General features: G+C 45.6%; 2 protein-coding genes across 11 annotated transcripts in view; one reads left to right on the top strand and one right to left on the bottom strand.

The window, feature by feature from the left end:
• The window catches only part of C4H3orf18 (chromosome 4 C3orf18 homolog), a 27,833-nt gene extending 8,146 nt beyond the window's left edge, over positions 1 to 19,687 (top strand). For 2 of the 9 annotated variants that reach the window (XM_037383031.1, XM_037383032.1), the window contains one exon: positions 6,401 to 11,447. In XM_037383031.1, the coding sequence (XP_037238928.1) occupies positions 6,401 to 6,595 (195 nt within the window). In that variant the 3' untranslated portion in view covers positions 6,596 to 11,447. Of the gene's footprint in view, positions 1 to 17; positions 58 to 987; positions 3,808 to 4,662; positions 4,763 to 6,400; positions 11,448 to 19,462 lie in introns of those variants that run through there. The other 7 variants (XM_037383040.1, XM_037383034.1, XM_037383039.1 and 4 more) reach the window with 7 other exon arrangements.
• LOC119146024 (high mobility group protein HMGI-C-like) lies at positions 4,767 to 24,824 on the bottom strand. Of its 2 annotated transcripts, none has more exons than XM_037383041.1 (7): positions 24,242 to 24,824; positions 16,578 to 16,789; positions 15,907 to 15,993; positions 15,454 to 15,501; positions 10,690 to 10,780; positions 7,466 to 7,551; positions 4,767 to 4,913 (listed from the first exon to the last, which is right to left on the bottom strand). In XM_037383041.1, exons 2-6 carry the CDS (start codon positions 16,665 to 16,667, stop codon positions 7,487 to 7,489), a joined length of 381 nt encoding a protein of 126 aa, XP_037238938.1. In that variant the 5' UTR covers positions 16,668 to 16,789; positions 24,242 to 24,824; the 3' UTR covers positions 4,767 to 4,913; positions 7,466 to 7,486. The 2 variants fall into 2 exon arrangements, 1 of the variants encoding a protein (XP_037238938.1); XR_005103606.1 differs by lacking the exon at positions 4,767 to 4,913 and adding an exon at positions 18,427 to 18,573 and having other exon boundaries at positions 7,467 to 7,551; positions 24,242 to 24,742.

The following is a 24,824-nucleotide window of genomic DNA, read 5'->3' as shown; positions in this document are numbered from 1 at the left end:
CACAACCACACAAAAAGCCTTTCTGAAAGACAGAGCCAGCAGGGATGGTTGGAAAAGGTATGTCTCTTAGCCAGTGATGCAGCCTCCCCTTAGAGTAAGCATCTCTCCTTTCCTGAATTCCTCTCCAGCTGCTCTGTGTTGCCTGTGTCTTCCCTTGCTTTTCCAGTTCCAGGAGCAATTCTCAGTTTCCACACACTTCACACCTTCAGCTATCGGTAGCAAGCTTGGTGTGGGAGAAAGGAAAAGAGGAAATAATAAATACAACTGTAATTATAAAATATTTACCTTGAGATATGCTTCCCAAGCTGCTAAAGAGCTCAAAGGAGATGTGTGTCTTGAAATATGAAAGATAGTCAACATATTCCATACAGTGGTTTGGTACAGCAAGGAATACTGTTGTATAAAAGCAAAGGATCTTGTCCTCAAAGTAGCGCATACTGGGAAAACATCAGGTCCTTCTGTTAGTGCACACAGAGGACTCCCTTCAGGTAGTAAAAGGGGGAAATGACAAGGCCAGAGTTAAACTTAGCACAGTAAAAGCAGATCCTATGTAGGGACTGGCCAGCAGGATACCTCAGATCCCTCCAGAGCTTGCTAATGCACAGATATCTCTGCTTGGAAAGTACACAAGCTTAAAAGCTTAACATAGTAAGAGTGGGAGAGTCTATAAACAACAGCTAAAGTTCAGTCTGTGGCACGTTTCCAGGCCTTCTTGATGAAAAGTCTTTTCGTGCTGCCTTGTATATATAAATAGTGAGACCCAGTAGTCCAACGATGTTGGAATTTTAAACCGGCATGGATGGGCTGACGTACTCTCTGGCCTGTTGGTATTTTTCTGACACAGCCTTGTTAATGCCACATTGGTCAGCCAGCCTCCCCTTCCATCAGGGGCAGAGTCTAGTTACAGTACTGTGCAGTCTGTGCCAAGCACACACACCTGAGCAAAGGCAGACTTGCTGGGTCTCATCTTTCACTGCTTCAATGCAGATTCTGCTGACAAGTCAAGGAGCCCTCCAGAGACCCAGCCGTCTTGTGTTCACAGACGTTGCCAATGCCATCAATGCATGAACAATACCTGCCCCTGCTCTGGGATCATGCTGAGACTGGGGAGGATGAAGCCAACAAACCAGTGACTTCCCGCAAGCACGGCCGATCCACTGAGCCCAGCTGGTCACTCCATTGGTTTGTGTTACAAAAGGGCACAAGCACTGGGAATTGTCACCACTTTGGGAAGCAAACCCTTTGTGATGGCAGTGGTGATTTTTTGGCGCGTCTGTTACCACTAAAAGGTCCTGAGCTCCAGTTTCTGGGCTGGCGCTGACTGCTATCATTTACAGAGCTGCGTGCTTAGGAACAGTGCCTGCTTTGTTGTAGATTAACTTGTCAGAGCACATGTGCATGCTCTCTGGGTCAGGGAAGGAGAGGTGCGTGTTTCAGAGAGCTTCCCCACTGGCTTTGTGCCACCAGTCCCCCAAAAAAGGGATGAATGAGCCTCTCTGCACAGTGACCGCATCTTTGGCTGGTCCTGGAGGTGTGACTCGTGGCAAAGCCCCTTTGAGTAAGGAGAGCAGACTCCCCTAGCTGAGTGGTAATCTGGGACGTGGCAGGGAAAAAACACCATGAGCTTATCCCCCTTGTGGCACGTAGGCTGCTGAGAAATGTGTGTCTGGGATGACGTTGAAGCATGGGGAGTTCACCAGCTTTAAAAAGTGAAATGGTGAACATCTGGCTGATTACATCTTAACTGAGCAAGTGGCTGAATATCCCAAATGAGGGCTGCTGTATACACAGCAGGGAATTCACACAGCTAGAGACAGGAGGTGTCAATGTTTGGCGATGTGACTCCCTGCTGCTGCGCTAGGAATAACGGTGCTTGAGCCACAGAGAGGAGTCAAGTAGAACTGGGCTTCTGACACTATGTATCCCTCCTCCTGTTCTGGCTCAGGGAAGTTTCTACAGTGCAGAATATTATCCAGAAAAAAAGATTAACCCTTGAAATATTTTCTTTTAAATAAGGAAAAACATGTATTGGCTCAGGATCATTACAACAGCCCCATGTCTGCCCACAGAGGTGACTGAACAGCTGGTTCGTACTTCCTTTCCTGCCAGGACCTGCAGTCAGAGCTTCCTCTTCTTCCTGCTGAAGGAACCCCCAGCTCTGTGTTAGCTTCTGCTCGTGTTACCTGCTAATGCAGGGAGGGCAGAACTAGACAAGTAAGCCAGGAGTTGCCCTGTAACCCTGAAGCATCTCTGCCTGTGCGTTCTTCAGGGCTGCAGGAGGGAGAGAGAGCAAAGGGGTCTCTGGCCACCTTGGCTGTGCGGCATGGGGGCTGCCCACGGCAGAGCCTTTCAGTGGCCACCAGCCCCGAGTGCTGCAGGCCAGCACAGTGGCCAGGGGCCAGCAGCAGAGCCTGCATGCAAGCATCAGTGCCCAGCCGTGCATTGATCACCTGATATTTTTTTGCAGTATATGCATTTGTCAGTTGGATCATATTCCATCCACAGCACCGGTCAAAACGGAATCAAGGCAAGCCAAAATTTGAACACATATCTAAAGGTAGGCTTTATGCAAGGAGACCATTGCACTGAGTAGCAATTCAGGTATCATGGGCTTTGTGGCAAGTTTGGGCCTGGCGTTTTTTGTTCTCCCAAATCTTTTTATTTTTCTTCTTTTTTCTCCACTGTGATCTTCCTCCCTCCCCACCACCCACCCCCCTTCATTAAATGTAGACTCTTTCCTGGGCATGTGTCACTGATCACACAGTTTCTTACCAGCCCTTCTTCACTGACACAGCTTCCCTCCTGGCACTTTTGCAAGGCTAAGTTGCTTTAATTTTACAGTATCCCTCTTTCTTTTAAAAACCAGGGAGTTCTGGGAGTGTATTAGGACCAGGAGTGTCATCATCTGTGGAAAACAGCCCATCCTCCATACCCAGGGGATCTGGCAGGAGTTACTCCCAGGCTGTTGGTTGCTGCTGGTGTTTGCACTCCAGGGGTACAGTTGGAAGGAAGGTGCATGGGTACAAATACACAATAAGGTCCTTAGGATTTGGACGCTATCTGTGGGTCTTCCCAGAGGTTATGTCTCTGTGACCAGCTGAGAGGCAGACACATCACCCACCCCACCCCCCACATGCATACTTAAGCATCTCCTCCAAATGCTCACTGAGGGCAGCCAGCTACAAAGACATCAGATTTCTCCCTTCAGCAGCTGCCACGCCACTGCCTATCACACTCCCACGCTCTGCAGCCAGACAGGGATGCAAGCGGCAGCAGGCGTGTGTGGCTGTCCTAAATCACAGCATTTCCCCTGGAACGCTTAGGATTGTAACTTCATTTGTTGTTTTAAACTAGATAAAAGGCAAGTGTAAGCTGAGCTGATTCCTCAGACCAACAACCTACTTTGTGCTCATTACCCACCTCCACGTGCTGTGCATGCAGCTGCCAAGCAGTGCAGCTGCCAGCTCAGGTGCAAAAACATGCACCTTGTTCCACTTTGATGCAGAGCTATATCTTGTATAACAAACTCAGTTACAGAGGAATTCTCTTTAACCATTCCTCCTGTAACAGTAGGCTTTGTCCTGTGATGACTGCCCTTATATTAAAGAAGTACAGATAAAATACTAAAAGAATATTACGGGTATTTGCTGGGCTTGCACTGGAGTATTCTTTTAGTTCAATAGCACCTCCTCTCACAGGTCTTGGAAGTATATGTACAGTTTAGCAGAAGCATTATAATGTAATTTAATTCAAGTGTTTCTGTGTTTTAAGCATTGAAATATAATTAAACTATTTACATGAAATCTAGTGTGGTTGTCTTTTTCCCTCCTTACCATTCGTGTTTTCCACAGAAAACTGCTGGAGTGTATCCTCAATACCTGTTGTTAATTCAGGTGTACTGAATTCCCTTACTTTTTCAAAGACTGAAGTAAGTGTGAGAAACTTGGAAGGACAAACTCGGGGCAGGGGAGTATGTGTGTGTCAAGGTTTAGTGTTCCACAGCATGGAAACTCAGACCTGTCCAGGAAACCCTGGTGCTTGGTGGAGAAGCCAGGAAGGCAGGATCTTCCAGCCTAACAGACCCTAGGCATCTAGATTGCATAAAGACAAATGCCAGATTGTCTGTTTGCCATATTATGCTTTAATCAACTTAATTCCTGGACGAACTAGGGGTTCATCAGATCACCTGCAGCTCTGTCCTCAATAGCCTGCCCACACTGGGGTGGACATTGTGGGCAGCAGCATTAGTAGCTCCCTGGTGAAACTGTTGCTGTATTTGAGATTTGTTTTCTGCCTCACCTTCTGGCCCACAGACCCAAAACTTGGGACTAGTTAAGAAAGGTGTCAGATTAACTGAAGAGGTTATGCACAGGAACAAAACTAATTGTATGAAAAGCTAAATAGTTGTATGGCACTCAGAACAATGTGGGGCATAAACTGACTGCTGTGGAGACTTCTGGACGTACACATGAAGCAGAACTGGCTTGTGTTCCAATCCAGCCAGTTATGAGGTACTGTAAGATCTACAAGAGGATGGAATTAGGTATCAACATTGGGTTTTAAGGGCCTATCTGTTTTCCTCCGTGTGCGATTCCTCACATTCATTATTCCTTGTTTTCACATAGGTCTGTAGCTCCTGAATGACCAAATCATGTTTTATAGGGCCCAAAACTCCAATTCAGATAAAGAATCTGACCTTGTCTGGTCCTATACATGTGTGCTGAGGTTGTTGCACATGGAAGAGGCAAAGCAGAAGCCTAAGGTACTATGTTTTATACCTTTATTAAAAACAAACTTCAAGGCTAATTTGCAAGTTGCCAACGCTCTTCATGCCTTCACCAAAACGGTTTATGAGAATCTTCCAAACTTTGCTAGATAAGAAACCTTCTTCAGCTCCTGTGTTTTGAATCCAACTGTAATGAATTCCTATTTTTGACTGAGTCAGACCAAAACTGTCTTGAACTTAAAAACACTTGAAATGAATTTGCTTAGACATAGGATTTGGCTACGTAGAAAAGGTAACTAACTATATGGGAATTAAAAATTGGTTATCATTTCAAAAAAAGAAAATCCATGTAATCCAGCATGAGATCCTAGCTCTCTGAGGATGGCTAGAATCCTGCCCACCTTTAATAGGCATTGGCTTTCATTCCAAGTCTCTGTGTAAACATGGAAGCTGAAGCTATGGACTGGGATTTTAGCTACTCAGAGTACCTCCTAATAGTGTGGAATTCTGCTTGTTCCTTGAACACTTACATTTGTATGGAGACATGTTTTCTACTGTGGCTTCCCAATGGAGTATTAAGAGGTAGCAAAGACCAGATTGTTTTTTTCTTTTTTTTTTTTTTTTAAGAGAAGCATTTTGTATGCATGTCCTAGGGGAATACTGCTGACCTAAAGCAAATGGGTTTAGTATCTAGCTGAGACGGTTTCCATCCCTAGTCCATGCCACCAGCTGAGAAAGGTTTGACTGATGTCATAAGAAAAGCCTGAGTCTTACAGATGCAATCCCTAATCCATTTAGAGGAAGCTGAAGTTCCAGTCTCACGTTGTAACAGCTATTACTCTCAGGTAATAGGGGTTAAGTAAATCGGCCTTACAGCCTTGCAAGCAGAGTACTAAACCTGCCAATTTGCCTGAAAATCGGCTAAAAGAAGCAGGTAAAAATATCTTGGTCTGCAACTGGAGCGGACTTTAAATGCAGACATGACCTGCAGCTGAACTTGCATGTCCATGGAAGAAGAGCAGCTCCCTAACCTGAATTCAGAGGAAATCCAGTTTGATCTTCTCATGTAACCATCAACAGTTATAGATTTGTGCCCACCTGGATTTATCCACAGAGCAGGAGCAGGGGATCAAACTCTTCCCATACCTGGCAGCACACCTCATCCTAAAGCGTAAGATTTATGTCTGTCCCTGTTATCTAATCCTTTTAATCCTTGTTGTATCTGATATGTGGTAGGGGAGGCACAAAGGTTATCTGTGATGCAGTTTTCTACTGAGACCACCAAACTCCATACACAAGAAAATACTGTTGGGGCAAACCAGACAAGATATAGAATAAACAGGATCAGGACTGATCGCTGCTAAACTGAGTGGACTGGACAAAATGGCCTAGAAGGAAGAAATATTTTTTCTCCTATTATCTCTCTCCAATCAGCCTTTCCTCTTAATTCTGCATACATTTTCTCATGTTAAACAAATACCTGCTAAGGGAACAAACCTCTGATGAAAGGATAATAAATGAGCTCAATATATACTACCATTTCATGGGTTTCTGCTATGCACTGCCATAAATTTAAAGCCAATTATGTTCTGTTTAAATATTTAACACTGTAAAGCTAGCCAATTTTACATCTTGTCAAAGATAATTGAAATACCCACTTTGTCCCTTTAATAGGCAGGCAGAGCATCCACGAGATGGAAAATACCACTAGAATTTCACTGTTTACAACTGGATATTGGAAATACCCTCAATTCTTCAGAATTTAGCAAGGTCAGCTGTGACACAAAGCACAAATCTGCAATACAATGCGAGGCAGAGCAGGCAGTGACAATCTCTGACCAACTGGCTACTGCTGTCTCCCAAAACTAGACTGTATCAGCAAGCTTTTGTTTGCATAACTGCAACACTAGAGGACCTCACATACACACACTGTGAACTAAAAGTACCAACTAATTTAAATTGAATCCTGGGGCTCTGAAAGGAAGCAACCTTTGTCAGACGGTCCTTTGAAGTGATGAAATCCAGTGGCTGTGACTAAGCTTGTAAACATTGTGCACTCAGAGTTGCTATCAAATTCAGGGGAGGGCCACCAGGCCAGGAGCTGGTTATAGGGGATGGCCCTAAGCTGATAATGCTAGGATAAAAGTTTCTGAACCGATCCCCAAGACATCAGGGTGTGAACTTTCCTCTAAACCATCCAAGCTACGGACCACTGGAGCAACAGCATTATTAAGTAAGCTGGAAATGCCATGGAAGTTTTCTTTCCCATATAGTCAAGGACTCAAAGACTGTCTCTCAGATGCAGTTCCTGTGGGCAACTGACCAAAACTTAACTCTTGGGACTCCATCAATCTACCAGAAGTGATATGACATATAAGTTCAGCAATTAGCTGTGTAAATAGATTTCCTTCACTGTATCTGCACTCCTGGGTCAACATTAGCCTTCTGTTCAACTACTGCTGTCTGTGGCAGGGCAAGGCACCCTGTTACCCAAGTATTCTTAAGAAAGATCAATATCCTCACAAAAGATGTACTACAAACCGTGGAAAGCATCTCTCTGACAAGGCATTTGCCATTTCTTCCCTTAAGTCCCTGCTTGGATGTTTGGGGTAAGCCAACAGACAACAGAGAGAAAGCTTGGCCAAAACTATCACAAAGAAAGAATTTGAAATATGACATTAAAAATCCCGTTTGCTTTCCAGTCCTCTGGATTCAGCAAGACATGAACAGGTGACATACTACTGAGCTGCAGCAAGGATGTTACTCAAGAGATCTCCTAAGACCAGTAGTTTTGCCGGGCCTGGAACCGTCTTTTCCAGTGATGCCTAAAGGGAAAGATCACGGGAGAGAGAGGGTTAGAGCTCTGGGTCCAGGAGCCAAGCTGCCCAAATGCCCCGTTACAGAGTCAGTGCAAGGTTAAAAGGTGGCAAGAATCTGCTTCCAAACAACAAAGGTCTTCACAGCAACATTCCCATTGCTCTTTTGCCAGCTCCAGGCTAAAGACTGACCCACTGGTTTCCCTGGCAGCCAGCCTCAGCAGGAGGCTAGTGAAAGCCCAGAAGTTACAGTCTGCGTGAAATCCTCTGGCTTCTGCTGTGCAAACACACATGATCAACCTCTGCGGTGAGCAGTTATGTATTTCCAAGTGCAACTCTGGATCCTCATGAGACACAGAGTACCAGAAGTGCCTTACCCAACATCGTAAACATTAGGAAAGCAGATGCACAGAAGGTCTAAAAAATGCCTCAGAGTGGGGAATGTTTATGGCTACACACGCTTGCTCTGATCTGTGGTTAACCCCATGGTTTCAGGAAAGCTGAGATATTGGGGCAGCAGAGGGAACAAAGACAAAGGAGTTGGCAGCTGCTCTCTCGATGTACTGAGAACATGGGGAAGGAAAGACAGGCAAGGAGCAAGGTCTGGAGGCTGCTTCTGGCTTTGGACTGTGGCTTGGAAGTTTAGCCGTAAAGCAAACTCCCTCTCACACCTATACTTCATTCACCAAACAAAGTTACTGAAACAAACCCAGGCTGCTTTTGTGGCTTAGGAGGCTACGAATCAGCTTCATCAATCATTTATTTGGTAGTGGTACTCCTGGAAGAGAAGACAATTGCTTCTTGGCCCAGAAACCAAAAACTTTAACAACTGAGCTGTGATTGGCAGCACTTGCATGTAGCAACACAATAAAGTCTGAACCATCATCAAACCCCTGCCTGCTCCTGGATAACCTAGAGCCACCCATAACCAGTGCCTTGGGAAAATTGGAGCTGAATCCCCCAACTAAAGGCCATGGGAAAATATCAGCTAGCTTTAAAGCAGCTCCCTGCCCCTTGGCAGGTTTGCAAGTCTTGCGTATTTCTAGTTCGGCTCTTCCTATTTCATGATTTCCCCTGTAACAGACTGACTGAAAACCAGGGAGTCAGTCATTGTTTATTTCAGCAATTCTTTCTTAATGTTGCAGACATGAAGCCCAGGGCAGATCTCTTTCCCAGAGTTTTACAGCATACAACCCGCAGGATAAGCAAGCATGTGTATCCTCCCATGACCTCTCTCTAGCCAGCACCTCAAAAATCCTCACCTGAAAGAAAAAGCAAACCAATGAACCCCGCAATGACCAAAAGCTCTGGCTGTGCCTGTAGCAGAAGATTATTACGTGATTGCAGAATACTGACAACAAATCTCAGAGCAGTAGCCTCCTGCACACACAACAGAAAAGCTTGCAGGCATTTAATATCTAAATTAAACCCAGACCCACAGAATGGGTTAATCCAGAAACTGTCTGAAAGCTGCTACAGCTGCATCTTGCTTGCAGACAAGCCACAGGATTTAGTTTCCAGCAAGTCAGAATAGTAAATTTCCCCTTTCCCTTTTTAGTCAGAAGTTTCTAAGACAGGATTACTGCTCCGTCTCAAGCTCCCGAGTGAATAACAACTGCTACAAAATTTTCCAGAGGATTTCCAGGTTTCATGCTGTACACGCTTATCCTCACTGATTTTCTGGTTAATCCCACTGATTTGCTAGCAGGTTTTTTTCTTACAGAAGCGCATGCCTTCCCCAACAGTAAAACTCCCCTCTCCGTGTCTGGTGCTGAGCACGCAGCGCCATGCGCTGCACTGCTGTCTTGTGCTGACCGCAGCATCCGCTTTATCCTGTCACATCTGGTTCTACCTCATTGCAACAGGAGGGAAACATATTCCTCATGTCACTGCCCTCGGTCCCACTCAAACTGAAAGGAAGAAGAAAGTACCCACATCGGCTGTGGTTTTGGGCGATGCTGAAGAGTACTACAAAAAGGCAACGACTGGGCAGGAGGTGAGCTCATCATCTGTGAGCCTGTGGCTCTGCTGATGGCATCACACAGCTTGGTGGCAGGAAGTGATACAGGAGCAGGCGCTCGAGAGGAAACTGAATCGAGCAGCTGAGGTTAACTGCGCTGGTGTTTTATCATGCGGCATTTCCCGGGACTTTCTAAGAACCTCAGGCTGGGTTCGGCTGCCCAGCATCAGTTAGCTTGCTTCGCACGCCACGCTCAACTGCGCTAACGGCAGCGGGATGAGGGAGCAGCTGTGCTGACCACATGGCAAAACAAGGCAACATCTGCCTCTCTTGGGCTGCTGGCCCCTTCCCCCTCAAGAGAAAATGTTTAACGAATAGCTTCCTACAATGCTCACTGAAGGTAGGACTCAGCTGCACACAAGTTTTCCTGGCATCTGCCTCAGAAACGGCCCCCAATGGTACAGGCTGGTCATGGATCTGCTCTTCCCCAGGGCTGTAGCGAGGCTGGGGCATCTGTAAGTTCCTGTGACAGTGATAACAGTTATCTGGCATCTCGTCTCAGAGAGGCTTAGATAACTTTGCAGCCCTATACTGAAACTTGCCAGTGTCATCATTCTCTGTGCTGCTGATACACTAGCATCTCTGCTCCTGTGCCACCAGGAGAGAGCACTGCCTTAGAGCACACACTGGGAAGGAGAGTGCAAGACTATCATGGAGGCATGCTGGAGTTAATCCAGAATATCAGGATGTCCCAAATGTCAAGGGATCTTCAACTTTCCCCAACCCCCCACCCCCCCCACCCACCTAAGTAACGCAAGACATTCATGAGCAACTATTTTCACTTTCTACAGACTACATACCACAGCCAGAGAATTTCACTGAGCCATACCTGTAACAGTCATCAGAAGCTCAGATATGTGACTTTTTGGAAAGACAGAGATAGGGATTTCCTTCCCACCCCTCTTTTCTGCCTTCACTTCTGCTGAAGTGGCCACAGCTTCATTAGATGGAAGGAATGTGCTACATGTCCTGTTGTAATGCATCTGGGAAGCCTTCCAAATTCTCCTCTGTAGGATTTACCAGAATGACTGCAGCCAGTGCTAGAGCTCTGGGGGTACATGCATGGTTTGCCAGGAGCATGGCTGCACAATTTAGTCCCATGTAATTATACTTATCTAATTTCAAACCTTGTGTGGCTGGCGCCAAGTTCGAATTCAAGTCACTGCTTCCCTGACGATTTCCTTCCTGAGACACTCCTTCTTGGACCACTAGTTGAGGCTATGAAGAAAAACACCAAAAACAAACAACACCCCACCCCCCACCCCCCACCCCTAAAATTAGGATCAAGGGACAAAATTGCAAATACATAAAGTAGATTTAAAACAAAAAGCCTTTGATCAATGTTACTTAAATAAGACTGTGCAGCCTAGAAAGCATGCCCATTTGTCACCGTTGCCTATACCCAACCATATGCAAGAGCAAGCAACACTGCATGTAGTGTCTGCACACATTCACAAGCATCTCTGAATGGTCATCAGAACCCATAATAAGCTATGATAATACCAGTCTTTTGAGATTTTTTTTTAATATTTTGAAAAATTTTGCAAAAAATTTTGAACATTGTGAAAAAATCTCCCCACTACACAGCTATGGAGAAGGTTGTTTCATCCTTGAAAGCACTTTCTGTATTTCAAGGTATTTTCCTGTCCTGAACAACTAAACATTTTGTCCATCAAAAATTAAAATCCAAATGGCTGTTCTTTTTCTTCTGCTTTGGTTTTGCCTCCCTGCCTCCTACTCCTCAGCTGTTAAAAAAAGTTAATTTGAATTGAAACATCATAATGATTCACTAACCAAAGCTAGAATGACACATTTTGAAACACTAAAAAGAAAAATGAGCCAGTGTACAAAAAGTTTTAATGTCAATAAACCAGCATGTAGCACAGGTTTTTTGGGTTTTTTTTTGGTTTGGGTTTGGGGTTTTTTTTTTGGTTGGTTGGTTTTTTAAAACAAATTACTAGGCAGCTCACTGTTTACAGTAACAAACACCCTAACTTACAGCTCTGGCACAGAACTCAATTTAACCACAAAACCCCAAGCCTAAGCCTACAACTGCAGCTATTACAATCAGTTACAGAAGAGAATGGCTGGAATAGTTTTTTCCAACCTCATTTGCAGCCTGTTATAGATTAGAGATGGCTATATACTATTTCTAGTATGCTATAGGTGTTTGTATAGACTGGGCAAATCCCTGAGTACCCTGATCTAATTAGACCTGCTTTGAGCAGTGGTTTGAACTAAATGATCTCCAGTGGGCCCTTCCAACCTAAATTATTCTATGATTCTAAAAAAATAAAGAGAAGCATAGGTGCACACACAGCTGAGGGATACCAGACATTCACTACCACTACTAGTAGATCCTGGGAGATATCAGGGTGCTCCAAACTATTGTCTTGCTTCTTCCATGTGGCATAAAGGTCTCAAGGAAGAATAAAGAGCCAACTAAATTTATAAGAAAGTGTTTTAATTAGATTACCATTACAGAAAAATACGAATTTGCATGGAAGATTTATTTTGAAATTCCACTTCTAAAAAAAAAAAAAAAAAGAGAGAGAGAGAACATAGGACAGGAAAACTATTCCAGCTACCTTTATTTCAGATGTTAGCTTTTGCCAACACACATGGCTGGCTGTGCCACATAAAATGCTGGGGAGCATGTTCTTGGTGCTGCCTGGCTGCCCCCATTTCCTTTTCCCTGGGGAGGAAGGGAGGTGTTCCTCTCTTGGCAGCAGTGGCAGGCACACAGATTAACTACAAAGCAGGGCTGAAGCCATCTCCTCTGTCACCATTACTGTCAGTTTAACCACAAGACAGCCCTACTAGCAGGTGTTTTAGAAACTGCCCTTTGCTCTGAATCTCTCTTTCAGAGTTGTCCTGCATAGGATCCTCAGCTTTATACAGAATATACTTCACTTTTTTTGGCTTTCCTGAACCCCACAATAACAGAGTTTCACAGCCAAGGCTTCTCTGCCCCAGTTCAGACTGCATCACAGCAACAGGACAAGCTGGGACTGAATCTATTGCTCCCACAGAATTTCACTGCCTTTTTCCCTTACCAGGCAGGAAGCAGAACACTATAGCACTCCTGAGGGTTAAACTTGCCTATGTCAGATTCGATGAAAAACACATCAACTAGTGCCAGAAACTGCCTGCCAGCTCGCCTGGAGGCCTCTGGCCTCTGCAGTTGCATTTACCCACTGTAGTTTGTGGCTACACATACAGGTCACATCCATTTGTACCACTGTCCAAGGCAAGGCAGTAGCTGAGGCCTCCTTCCCCCTCTCCTTTCAACCTCTGCCTCCCCTCACACGTGACCAGGTCAAATTGCACCTGCTAATGAATATCCCTCATAGCCCATCTCAAATCTAGCAATGTCCCAACTACTTCAAAGCTGCTTGTAAAGCCCTGCCACCTTTCACTGCTCCCAAGGGCTGTCACACCACTCAGATTGCCTGCTAGACCTCATGGAACCATCTGGATGCCAGTCCCTGACCCTACATTCACCTGGTGGAGGTATGCCATGTGATGTTCCTCTATTTTCAGCAGTGCTTCTTTTTAGCACAACTCCTCTCCTAGCTATTGCTTTCTATCTGGGTTACAATTTTAAAGTAACTTCTAACTGTCAGCTTCTGAGCTTCCTGAAACTTTCACCCGTTTGCCCCCAGGGTCTGTCTGAAATCTGTTGCAAATCAGAGTTCGAACAGTCTCAACCGCAGCTGGAGAATACAGCGCCAGTGCCCAGCCCTCCCACGAAGGGGTGAGAAACCCCCTCATCTGGGACAAACTCTCAGAGCAGGGAGAACCCTGCAATCATGATCCTTCAGGGAACACCTATACTACCTATTACTTCATTTTGATAAAGTTATCTTCCATCATTGTTACCTGGGGAGTCAGAGGTATGTTTTCTGGCCATACAGATCCCTGTGCCCAGCCCTAGTTCAGGCTGATGCTGTGTCTCACACTTCGCAGTACTACCCTGGCATTCTCAGTCCAGCTCAGCAACATTCAACTCTGCTCTCCATCAGCAGGTAACGTCTCCCTTCTCACAGTCCCTGATGTGCTGGACACTCTGCTTGGCCAGGACTGTGGTCCTCATCTGGTCCAGGGAGCAATCTATGTATCCCTGCTTATAGAGTCTTTGGGCAGGAGAACATCTTCCCCACAGAGCCTGAGCTCCTTCTGACCCACTCTGTGCTTGATAGGAAATCAAGACCTAGAACTGGCTGTGCCTCCTTACCCCTTTCTGACAGCTCTCCAGTGCACATGGCTCTAGTATAGATCTCTCTGAGCTCTACAGGGTCAAGTCATTTTTCTTGCTTGCTTACACCTAATTCATAAAAGAGCATCTTCTCTCCTAATTTGCTGCTGCTTTGTATTTTTCCCTTGTCATATTTCTGCCTCTCTCTAAAAAACAAATACAACCTCAAAAAAAAAAAAAAAAGAAACCCATCAAAAAAACCCAACAAAAACAACCTTTTTTTTTTCTTTTTCTGCTTTGTACCCCCAAGATGTTTCCTTTTCCTCCAAATGTACTTTGGGCTTTTCACAACAACCTGGCCACAGCACCCTACTACTACTGAAAGGGAGAACGCTGTCCTTTATTCATGCCCTTCTGTGTCCTCCTGCTTGTCTTTGTGATTTGCCAGCCCATGAATGACACCAGCAGAACTCACCAGGTATGATGTTTTTGTCTCTAAGACCCAGCCATTTTGGCCTCCAATGCTTTTCCATAGAGCTTAAGGATCCCAATTTGCACAGCTGGCTGCTTTAAGCACTGGTAACATACTGGATTTCCTTACACAATGTATTTAAAGAACATAATAATTATAAGTGGGCTTAAAAAAAGCAATAGACTTAAGCAAAGCTATGTGCTGAACCAGACTGTGGCCTTCTCATCTGGATTTCAAAGAAGAAACAGCAACTGTATAGATTTATGGAGTAGATCTCTTGTCTGGGAGAATCAGTTCTTCACTGGATTTGCAGTTCCCTTCCACCACTATCCAAGAAACATTTGAATCCTAAGGTCACTGTCATGTCAGATAAGTCTAATTTCTCCCACATGTGGACACTTCCTCCCTGGTGAAGACTTCCTTCCCAGCCTCCTGCGTAGCCCTCACGGACTGCTAGATCCCTCTGTTTCTGCTGAACCACCCAGTGTCTCTTTCCCACCCATGCACTCCTCTGGCACCACAGCTTACAACCAACCTATAGATTCCTGCAGCAAGTGCACAGCTTGCATTTGGTCTAGAATTTTTTGTGGTAACAGATACACACCAACTAGTGGTTTGTGATTGTTGTGAGGTTTTTTAAAATCACTCCTAATGATAGATAACGTCATTAATTGTTCACAGGGCTGAATAGCCTTATTGATTAAAAGCTTTCACCTTTTTTTCCATGCCTGAAATGTTCTGTCTTCATTTACTGATTCTTACTAATCCATTATTTGCTGCATAGAAGAGCTTCCTGCTGGCAGGATTCAAAGTTTTGTCATTCACGAAATTTCTCTATTTGCTTAATTTTAAGTGTCTTCTTTTGAGACAAACTGACACACTATGCAATCACTTCAGTCTTTCAAGACTGCTGGGTATACAACCCCTCTGCCTGGGAAAGGATGCAATCTCTGGTTTGACATTCCAAGCCTGGGAAAGTACTGTGGAAGACTAACATGTCTTGAATTAAGTACAGCAGCTCTCCAGGGCTCTCAGAATTCTTCAGGACCTGAATCTTAGGGGTGACTGGAAAGGCAGGTCAGAGCTTCCCAAATGTGTTAGATTTCCAGGCCACCTAGGCTGGTTGGTTGCAGATAGAGAGCCTGAGAAGAGCAAATGCAACTGAAAATCCCCTAGGACCCATGACTGGAGAAGAGGAAAAGGGCTAAATGCTGTACTCACCCACTTGCGGGGCCTCCCTCTTGGCCTCTTCCCAGCAGAAGGTCCTACCTTTGTGGAAAACAAAGCGGGGGGAAAAATACCTTCAGCTCTCATTTGCTGGGCACTATGACTAATACACTGAACGTGGCCAAGGTTGTTGTGAGACAGTTAGCAGAAAAGAAGAAAGCTGGGGATAGAAGACAGTTGAGGAGGAAACCCCTGCCAGACTATACTGGTTGTGACTATTTGGCAATGGTGGAGGAGAAACACTAGAAGGAAGCTGCTGAACAGGCAATGGCAACACTAAAACCACAATAACTGGTTTGTCCAACAGTGGCAATTAAAGCTGAGCTGAATTAGGGGCAATTTTCACTGTCTATCACTAACGTAAGAGAAACCTCCCAGCTTGCTGCTCTAGCAGGGACAGCCAGCTCCTCTCTCACCCATAAAGAAATATAAACCATTTACTCTTACCATTTGTCCAGATACAGCAGTCACTTTCTTGCTTCCTTTTGGCCTTCCTCGTGGTTTCTTCACTGGCAATGGTCCCAGAGCTTCCTCCTAGATAAAAGGAGAAAATCATTTAAGCAGGATCTTCCCTGGAACTTACAGCTTCTCATTCTAATATGTCTTAGATTATCTTATATCAATAACAGCACCCAGGCCACTAAATACCTGGTTGTCTCTGCTTCTCCAGCTGTGAAGTGCATTAGAAGATGGCAATACCCCTACCCCTTTGTCTTTTGGGTTGGGGAAATGAATAAGTTCCCAGAACTCTGACCATAGTGCCTGGAAGAGAAAAAGCCTTGGCCTTCTCCACTGTATTTAGCTACTGGTACAGAAAAAGAGGCTGATGACACTTGAAAATCTCCAGACTGGAACAGAGATCTGCCTAGCTCCTCTCATGCCATTTACTGGCCTGAACAGCCATGGCTCAACACATTAGAGGCACATCCGAAGCCAGTGGCTGAGATGTCCCAGGGTGCAAGTATCGCTGCTTTCCTGAATAGCAGTAATATTTAAAACATCACAGCTCAGCTTCCCTTGCTCTTTGTTAGTGAGCAGATTCCCAGGGCTGCCTGCAAATCCTATTAGGCTAATGCTGTAGCATCCTCAGGCAACCTCTCAGGATGATGTGCCCTCACCTGTGGCTGCTTCTTTGGTCTTCCCCTCTTTCTCTTCAGGCCTTCAGTCAGTGTAGATGTGTCGGGGTTCACTGGCCTCTCGTTGCTCATGTTGGCACCTTCCACAGTTTCCAGATGATAATCCAACAGATTATTTTTCCATGGACTGGGAAATAAAATGTATCTCCTCTTTCTTTCTCTATCTTGTTATGGATTCTCCTCTACCTGCAAGGCTGAAATAGTGAGAGAGAATAAGGCATGACAGCTTGCTATCCGCTGGAAGACTCTGGGACACAGCAGACATTCAGAAGCGTAACCGTGCTTCATAAATATTAATTGAACCATTCCCTTACATGGCCTATTGTTCAGCTTTCTGAGGCTTTTGGCCAAAGGAGCTGATTGCTCCAGGTGCCACAGTATGTTGGTACCTCTGTCTACCTTTCCTCCCTAGTTAGCCAGTTTCATCCAAACTGACAAAGACAATGTGTTCAGCTCTCTGAACTCCCCTCTTCATCAGCTTCCATTGTCTGAGGAGGAAGGAGGTGGGAGACAAAGTGGTGGTGGCGAGTTAAAAATGCCCGATTCAAGGGCAAAGCTTCATTTGGAGCTCCTATATCATCAGCTAATCAAAGCTAATCCTGAGGACCAAATTCACAGCAGAAAGAGCCTTATAACTGGGTGCTTAAGAGAACAAGTATCAGGATACAAACTCTTATTAAAGAGGTGAATGTGACTCTGGAGCTGCCCCTCAAGAGTTTGTTCCTAATCACTGGCTGAACAGGTGCTGTCTGGAGAGGTGGCCTGACCCCACCTCAGAGTGCTCAGCCTCTGGTCTTGCACAAGGCTCACTGTTTCCTACAGGACAGAAGTCACTCAGACCTGGGCTTTGCTTGGATCTGGAGCACTGGCTTGTCTACTGCAAGTTTTGTATCAGCAGGGTTGCCAACCTCCTCGCTGTCTCCAAGCTCTGCTTAGTTCCTGCTGTGGTTGGAATGAGCCCTGATCTGACTTGTTTGCTCCAATAACCAAGATCACAAGCTGTTGAAGGTACATAGGACACCAATTACTTTCCTTGCTGCTGCTTGAGGTTTCTCCTCTGGCACTGTCTGCCAGAGAAGGTGGCAGTCTGACTGTGAGCCTTTACACCCCCACATCCCAATGCAGAAAGAGACCTTCACCAGAAGCAGCTGGCACCTTAATCCCAGGCTCATTAAGAGAGGTGGAGGTCACTAGTCCTGCTTGTGTGTAAGTAAACCCTAGCCAAGGATCCAAGTCCAGCTCCCAGTTTGCTGGTCTGCTGGAAAAAGGCACTTGCACCTCCCTCAGACCTTGGCCCTCCTTTCCTCCTTGCCCAGGAGGGAGAGCTCAAGGAGGGAGATGAGACGGGCTGAGGGGACTGAGCCTGGCTGGATAGAGACCAGCAGTGCTGGCTGAATCCTCTTTTGTCAGTAATTCTTACCACAAAATAAATAGCTGAGAATAGTGCAGCCGGGTAACCAACTTCTGTGCAAAGCCATTGCCACCTTCTCACCTAGACATTGTGTGTGTAATCTGCCTTGCCTATAGAAGTTCTTCTACCTTCACCTAAGAAATGTTTTTTTGCAGCTCTTTGCTCTACCTGTTTTGTTTCTCCTTTCTCACTTGTTAAATTAAAGGTAACAACAGCGTGCTTTAACAGCTCTTTGTCCTATGGGCCCTGAGCGCTGCTGGGTCCCTAAGTCCCTCTGGCAGGCTCTACCTGAGGCAATAAAGGCAGCATTGCAAATAAGAGAACAGCTGCCCCATGAAGAAGAGTGTGACTGTTTTCTTCAACATAATGCTGGAGGGCAGAAGCTGGGTTCGGCTCCAGTTCATGCATGAGCAGCCCTACCCAGCAAACTCCCTCTGGATGTCCCTCTGTGCTCTCTGTTGGCACCTGGCTCACAGGTGCTGCTGCACCACTCGGCTTTTCATTCCAAACCTCTGATCAGAGGGCGATGGAAAGCCTGTAGCTCAGGTCTCTGAGTTCAGGCTGCGTCTGGAGGGGAGACAGTTAGGAAAAGAAAAAAAAGTTTCTCTGTACTTGCAAGCCATGCACAGTTGCTGCCAGTTCCCTCAGAGACAAGCACGAAACACTTTTGCAGTCTCTTTCAGAGAAGAGCTGTGCTTTCAGGAACTGTTACCAGAGCTGTGTAGTCTAATCAGATGTTCAAATTCCAAAGATGAGACAGCCTTAACTGTAGATAACAACAAACACCCTGCCCTCTGGTCCAGCTACTGTTTCCTGCATCTGCATTTACTGGTCAGAACTGGGGCTCAAACGGCCTTGTGCTGGTCCTGGCACGTGGGGCTAGCTGAAGCAGGAGGCAGTCCCCGAGGTACACAGGCCCTGGACTGCCCGAAGAGCAGAGGAGCCTTGGTGCCTCTTCCCAAGGGAGCTCCAAGCCAGCCCTGGCTTGTGCTGCACACGGGGTCAGCCCAGAGCACTGCAAAAGTGGCTTGAAGCCTCCTGAGTTTGAGCCTCCCCTCAGGCGCCTGTGGAAAGGGAACAGACAACGCCATAGGAACGTGCAAGTGTGAAAGTGCCGTCCGAGCCAGTGCCCTGAGAAGACATTATGGCTGCTTTGACAACACGGCTTCTACCTATAAATCACAGCAACTGGAAAGCACCGGTTCAGTGTTTCTTGGAATTCAGGTCCTAATGATAGTGTGTGGAAAAGATTTAAGGAGGAAATATAAACATGTCCTTGAAAAGCATCATATATGCATGTTTTTTTCCTGGTAATGCCAAAGTGTAAGGAACAGGATGAATGATGAGGTATGGCAGGTATTGTCAAAGAAAACAACAACAGATGTAGTATATGTGGTGAAGGCTGTGCTGATAGGAAGGCTGACTTATGTATCTGTATTTTATTTTTAAATTTCAGATCACACTATCTGCTTGGTCACCTCAGGCTGGACACGCAGAATCTGAAAGCATCACTGGCAGATGCCGCAAGAAAACTTCCAGCCTTCACACCACGTTCTAACAATGCAGTCATGACAGACACTGAAGCCATTCCTCTTATTGACATAGCCTCTCTTACGAGTTCACCGTAACTGAAACCTGCATTAAATCCAAATTTTGCATGTCATTATTCAAGTAGGAGCAACCACAGTGTACAGAACTCATTTTCCCCAGATGCAAAGAAAGTCAGTTCTTACGCAAAGATTGTTTTCTAAATCTTGTTAAGACTGATACACTCTACAAAGTCTTCCACATATCTGGCAAGCTTTCTACAGGCAGGACTGCAGACAAACAGTACAGAGACTGCCAGGAGACAGCAGTGCCTTTGTACATCACTCTTCCACCTTCCCATCACCCACTAAAGGCACATACTTCTTGAAGGCTGGTGTGAAAAGAAAAAAACACAAGCAAAGCTATACAAGCATCAGCTCTTAGGGCTTTTGTAAATTTTACATGACTCAATGTAAGATGCATAAAAAGCAAAAGCACCCACTGCAATTCTACTTCAAATTTCTCAACAATAGCTTTCCATTATATATATAAAAAACCTAAACCAATATTGACTCCCATTGTATACCAAAAACCAGGTATGTTTTCCAGGGTCACTGCACTCCCTGCTGAGAGTGGAGCTAGCAGGGCTGAATTCCAGTCCTATACACTGTCCACAAGATCTAAAAAGTCCAGACACTCACAGGCCTTAAATCACCTTCATGTCAGCCAAGTACGCAGCTTTGCAAACGATGCAGATATGTGAACACATGTTTTTGGCAGTATTCAGACCTCTGTGTTGCAGAGACATCACCTAAAACAAAGCATCTCATGTCCCAAAAGCATTCCCAGGGACCTGGCAGAGGGCAGGGGATTCTCACAGTCTAATACTTTGAACCAGATTTGGGTGCTAAGTTGTACAAACCCAGTTTTTCTACCATACCAAATCCTTAAGAAAGAAAAGCTCCTCCTCAGGGCAATGGAGCTGTAGTCCAACACAGGGTATCGAGTAGTGTTCTCGAGGGACTTCTTCCTTTCTACAGACTACAGAGGAAGCCTTGTGGATGTGCTTGCTGACTTGGGCAGGTAAATTAAATGGCAGAACCCCATTCCTAATTGTTTCCTCGGGGAGGTTAAATTTTATGCTATGTCCTCAGGAGAGATACAATAGGACACAGGGATGCTTGAGACATTGTACTAAACCCTCTAAACTGTGTGCATGATTCACAGCAAGCGCTACCAGAAAATGACACTCTAGCTGCAGTGCCCGCATAGGAAATACAGAGCTCAGAAAGCCTTGTTCAAGGCATAATAGGAGCATGATTATAAGAGGCCCTTCATTACAGCCTTAACTCCGGCACTGTCTCTATAATAATAGCAAAAATCTATCCACAGAGCACAACTCCCACTTAGTAGCACAGCACCATTGTTCAGCTGTCACGTGTGACAAAGTAAATCCAGGGTAACTTCACTGACGTGAACATGGTCACTCTCATAAAAGGGAGGGGGGGGGATTTGGCCCAAGTCCTGCATCAAGTGGAAGAGGATAAAAGACTTTGTTAAAGACATCTAAAGAAGGGGACTAAAAAGGCCAGGCAGAGAAAAACCTTTCATTCCAGTAACTGTAGTAATAACCATCTGCACTTGCATTATGAGAAATTACTTTCACCTTCCAAGAAATCAAATGCTCATGTCTTTTCAGATCTCGCAGCAGATCAAGAAATAACACAGCTTGTCATGGTTCCCCATGGACCGTTTTACCAGAAAAGCAGGACAGCCAAGCTCTAGAATATCTCCCTTGGGAAAGAGCAGTGGTAGTAACGCTCTGGCAAATGCACTTTTCTGCCAGATTTTTCTGTGAAATGAGGAACTTATGGGCTACTAAATCAAGCTTGTGGCAACAGCAGGTAACTGCCATGGTCTCATCAATCACATATCAGAAACATAAATAACCTCACAAGGCGATTTCCCTAACTACTTTTAGTGGCTAAGTCTAAGCCTTCTTTGGTGTCATGCTTAAAAGACTCCTATTTCCTTGCCTGGTTTTTGTTTTCTTTTTTTAAGGAGCAATTTATTGTCATTAGTTCTAGCATCTCTAGAGTCCTTCAGCAGCAACATTCCTCTCTCCTCCATTTTTAAACCTACTCTATGAGATAAAGACACATTAATTGGATGTCCCCCATCTATCTTGCCCAGCTGAACAAGCCAGTGTGTTCCAGTTCTTGGGATGTGATCATATCTCCTGATCATTTTGGATGTCATTTACACGCTTTGCAATCCGAGCTCAACACTTCTGAATATGATAAGGATTCTTACTCTCAAACCTGTTTTCAGTGAGGACATCTTGACTAACTTAACCTCCCACTTATCTGAGAAGCATGGGCTAAGCAGCAGTTCAGTTGGAAAAATTCAGGTTTTGTGTAACATTAGTAGCATGACCTACCCAACTGATTCAACCAGCAAGCTATTCCACCACCTCCAGCATGTCCCAACTGATAGAATATCCAATTCAGAAGACAGAAACTATTCAAGCTTACAGAGGACAGATAAACCACCCCAGGAACTGTACAGGCTTCCATATTTCATATCAGTTCTAGGGACCAGTTCAAGGCCTGAACAGGAACTTCTGGTAGCTACCTACAGAGCTGCACTTCCGACTTTGTTATAGATTTCTCTGTGTAACTCTAATGAAAGGGCCTTCGTGTGTTTCAGTTCCCCATCCACAAAGTGTGCATACTTCCTATGCTGGTGATGGGGCTGCGGGGAAAGAACCCAAGAGAGGCAGAAAGAAGCCATCCTGCCTGTGCCTGTTCCTCTGAGACAGCCAGCACAGTAGGCAGGTGCTACCAGCTGTGATGGAAGCTTATGGACTAAACTCCTGTTTACTAGGAAACAGTGCTAGAAACTTTTTTTACATTGGAGACATGCACAGCTACATGGGAAAAGGGTTGCTGATTACCGAGTCTCAAGCAATGATGTGGACATGAACAGCCTCTGTTTCCTAGTTCCCAGATCCTGAGCACCCAGCTTCAGCACACTGCAAGGGCACCTCTTGAACAAACCTATGATTGATGCAATGCTTGTGAACTTCTCTGTCTAGATACCTGAGCCAGCTACCAGTCTGAGAGGCACCCTGCTTATCCTAATCCATACTGCCACTAATCATAGAAATACTACCATGGCTCTGCCGTAGCTAGCCTAACATAGTCCCATTTCTCCCTTGGAAAAGTGAGGCTTCGCACTTGTTTGTGGAATGAGTCAGGCCAGGTGGGGATCCTAGCTGCCCTGAGGTTCTGTTCATTTCTGTACGTGCAGGACTTTTCCTGAAGGCTGCCACATACTCCCACAGTGAAGGGCTCAACCTCAGTCCTACCTCAGTGCCACCAGCTCCCCAGCCCTGCCAAGGGCCCAGGCTTCCTGTGGTCAGAGCAGGCAAAGCAAGGAGGCAGTTAACCATCCCAGGGAAGATGTGTAAAAGCATGCTGGATGCCAAGACCAGAGAAGAAGAGAGATCTGGAACTTGTTCCTGACTCTCATCTTGGGCAAGTCACGTAATCTTTCTGTGCTTCACATTTTCTGTCTATAAGATTAAGGAATAACACTGGAAGTATTAGAAGTATTAACACTTGTCCTCAACCTGGGGTGGAGAGACTGAGGATTAAATCATTCTGATTTGTAGGGTACAACTCAGAAACCCTAGCAGAAGGGAACAGAGCAAGACATTAGCAGACTGCACCAGCAGCCTCCCCCATGCTGTGTTTGGCAGCACAAAGGAGAGGCTGTCACAACTGAAGAAAAACAGCCCAGATCAGCCACATCCTGCTGGGCAGAAAAACACACCCTCACCCTCTTTCCCCAGCAAGCTGAAGTGGGATCAGTTTGGCCAAAGCTGTAACCTGGAGTCCCCTGCCCTGGGAACGCGGCACAGCAGCGCTGGGGTGCGATTAGGGGTCCCTGGAGCTGCAGTGCTGCCAGCCTGCACAGCGCTTCTCGCCCGCTCCCGAAGCCGAGCAGGCAGCGGAGACAGGGTTCTCACCATCTCTATCCAAGGAAACTCACGTACCCAACTCAGGACCCCAAGTCTTGAGGCCTCCACCTGAGGTCTTAAGACACCCTTCCAACACTTCTCGCAAAAGTATCAAGGAAGATCAGTGACACTCAGTGCCTCTGTGAGGATTGCAGACTCCCCAGCATTGCACATTAAGAGTCTGTTAAAGTTGTCCCTTAGGGAATTTGCCCAAAGACCCAAATGTTTGATAAAGGACTCTCTTCTCTTGAGAGTATCTGTCCCTACACTTTCACCAAAAAGCAAGCTCCCCAAGCACTGCAGAGTTAAACCAGTGGAGAAGAAACAACAGTATTCACAGGGTAATAAAAGGATAAGGAGATATCTGTGGTTACTAAAACAAAATTGAAAATCAGAGTCTTCTCTTACTTCAGATAAGCCTCACTCCGCCACCAAATTACTATCTTGTTCAGCCCAACTACTGACATCAGCCAAACACTGTCCACTTGCACAAACCCAGGAAACGGCCCTCTGAATTTCCTGGTGAGGACAGGCACTTTGGCACCTGCCATGGCGACATACGAGGCAGCAAGATGCAATTTATTAATCCCTGTGCCTTAATAAACCCCAGTGCTTTGCAGATGAGCTCGGCATACACATTTCAAATGCAGGCTGGCTAATGCGGTAAGAAAGGAACAAGATTACCTGTTGAGAAGTTGGGCAGCACCACTTGACCTGACCCCAGCAGACCTAGCAATGAGGGCAGGAGAGCAAGACAGAGGTATCCAGCAGCTGACACCCCTCCTGCACTGGAGAGAAGCAGCTAAGAGAAATCTCTGCACACATTCGTTTCAGGAGCCTTACAATGAGCTGAACGCTATTTATTGCGCTCCCAGTTAGCAATATGGAAAGCAGCATGAGCGCTGCCAGTGATCTCCTTCCGATGGCAGTCCTGAGTAGCAACAGCAAGTGAAACTGAGTTCACCTCAGCCTGCCTGGAACCTCACACTAAACCAGCAACAACCAAAAATAAGAACACCCCACCCCAGCCCACTCACACCAGCCAGCTTGTACCACTGCCCTGCTTGCTAAAAATAAGGCCCATTTCCAAACGTGAAATGAATGATCTGAATAAAGGGGACAGATCGTTTCGCAGACTTCCTTCTTTACAAATGCTAGAAAGAATCACGCTGACCCTGTTTTATGAAAGAAAAATACCAGAACAAAGAAACCCCAAATGGGTAGCCCCAGGAAGGCTTGTGATAACAAAGTGGTTATTAATCTGAGT

This window comes from Falco rusticolus, chromosome 4, assembly GCF_015220075.1.
Source record: "Falco rusticolus isolate bFalRus1 chromosome 4, bFalRus1.pri, whole genome shotgun sequence".
NCBI lineage: Eukaryota > Metazoa > Chordata > Aves > Falconiformes > Falconidae > Falco > Falco rusticolus.
Note: the sequence above shows the minus strand (reverse complement) of the source record. Positions and strands in the feature narration are given on the sequence as shown.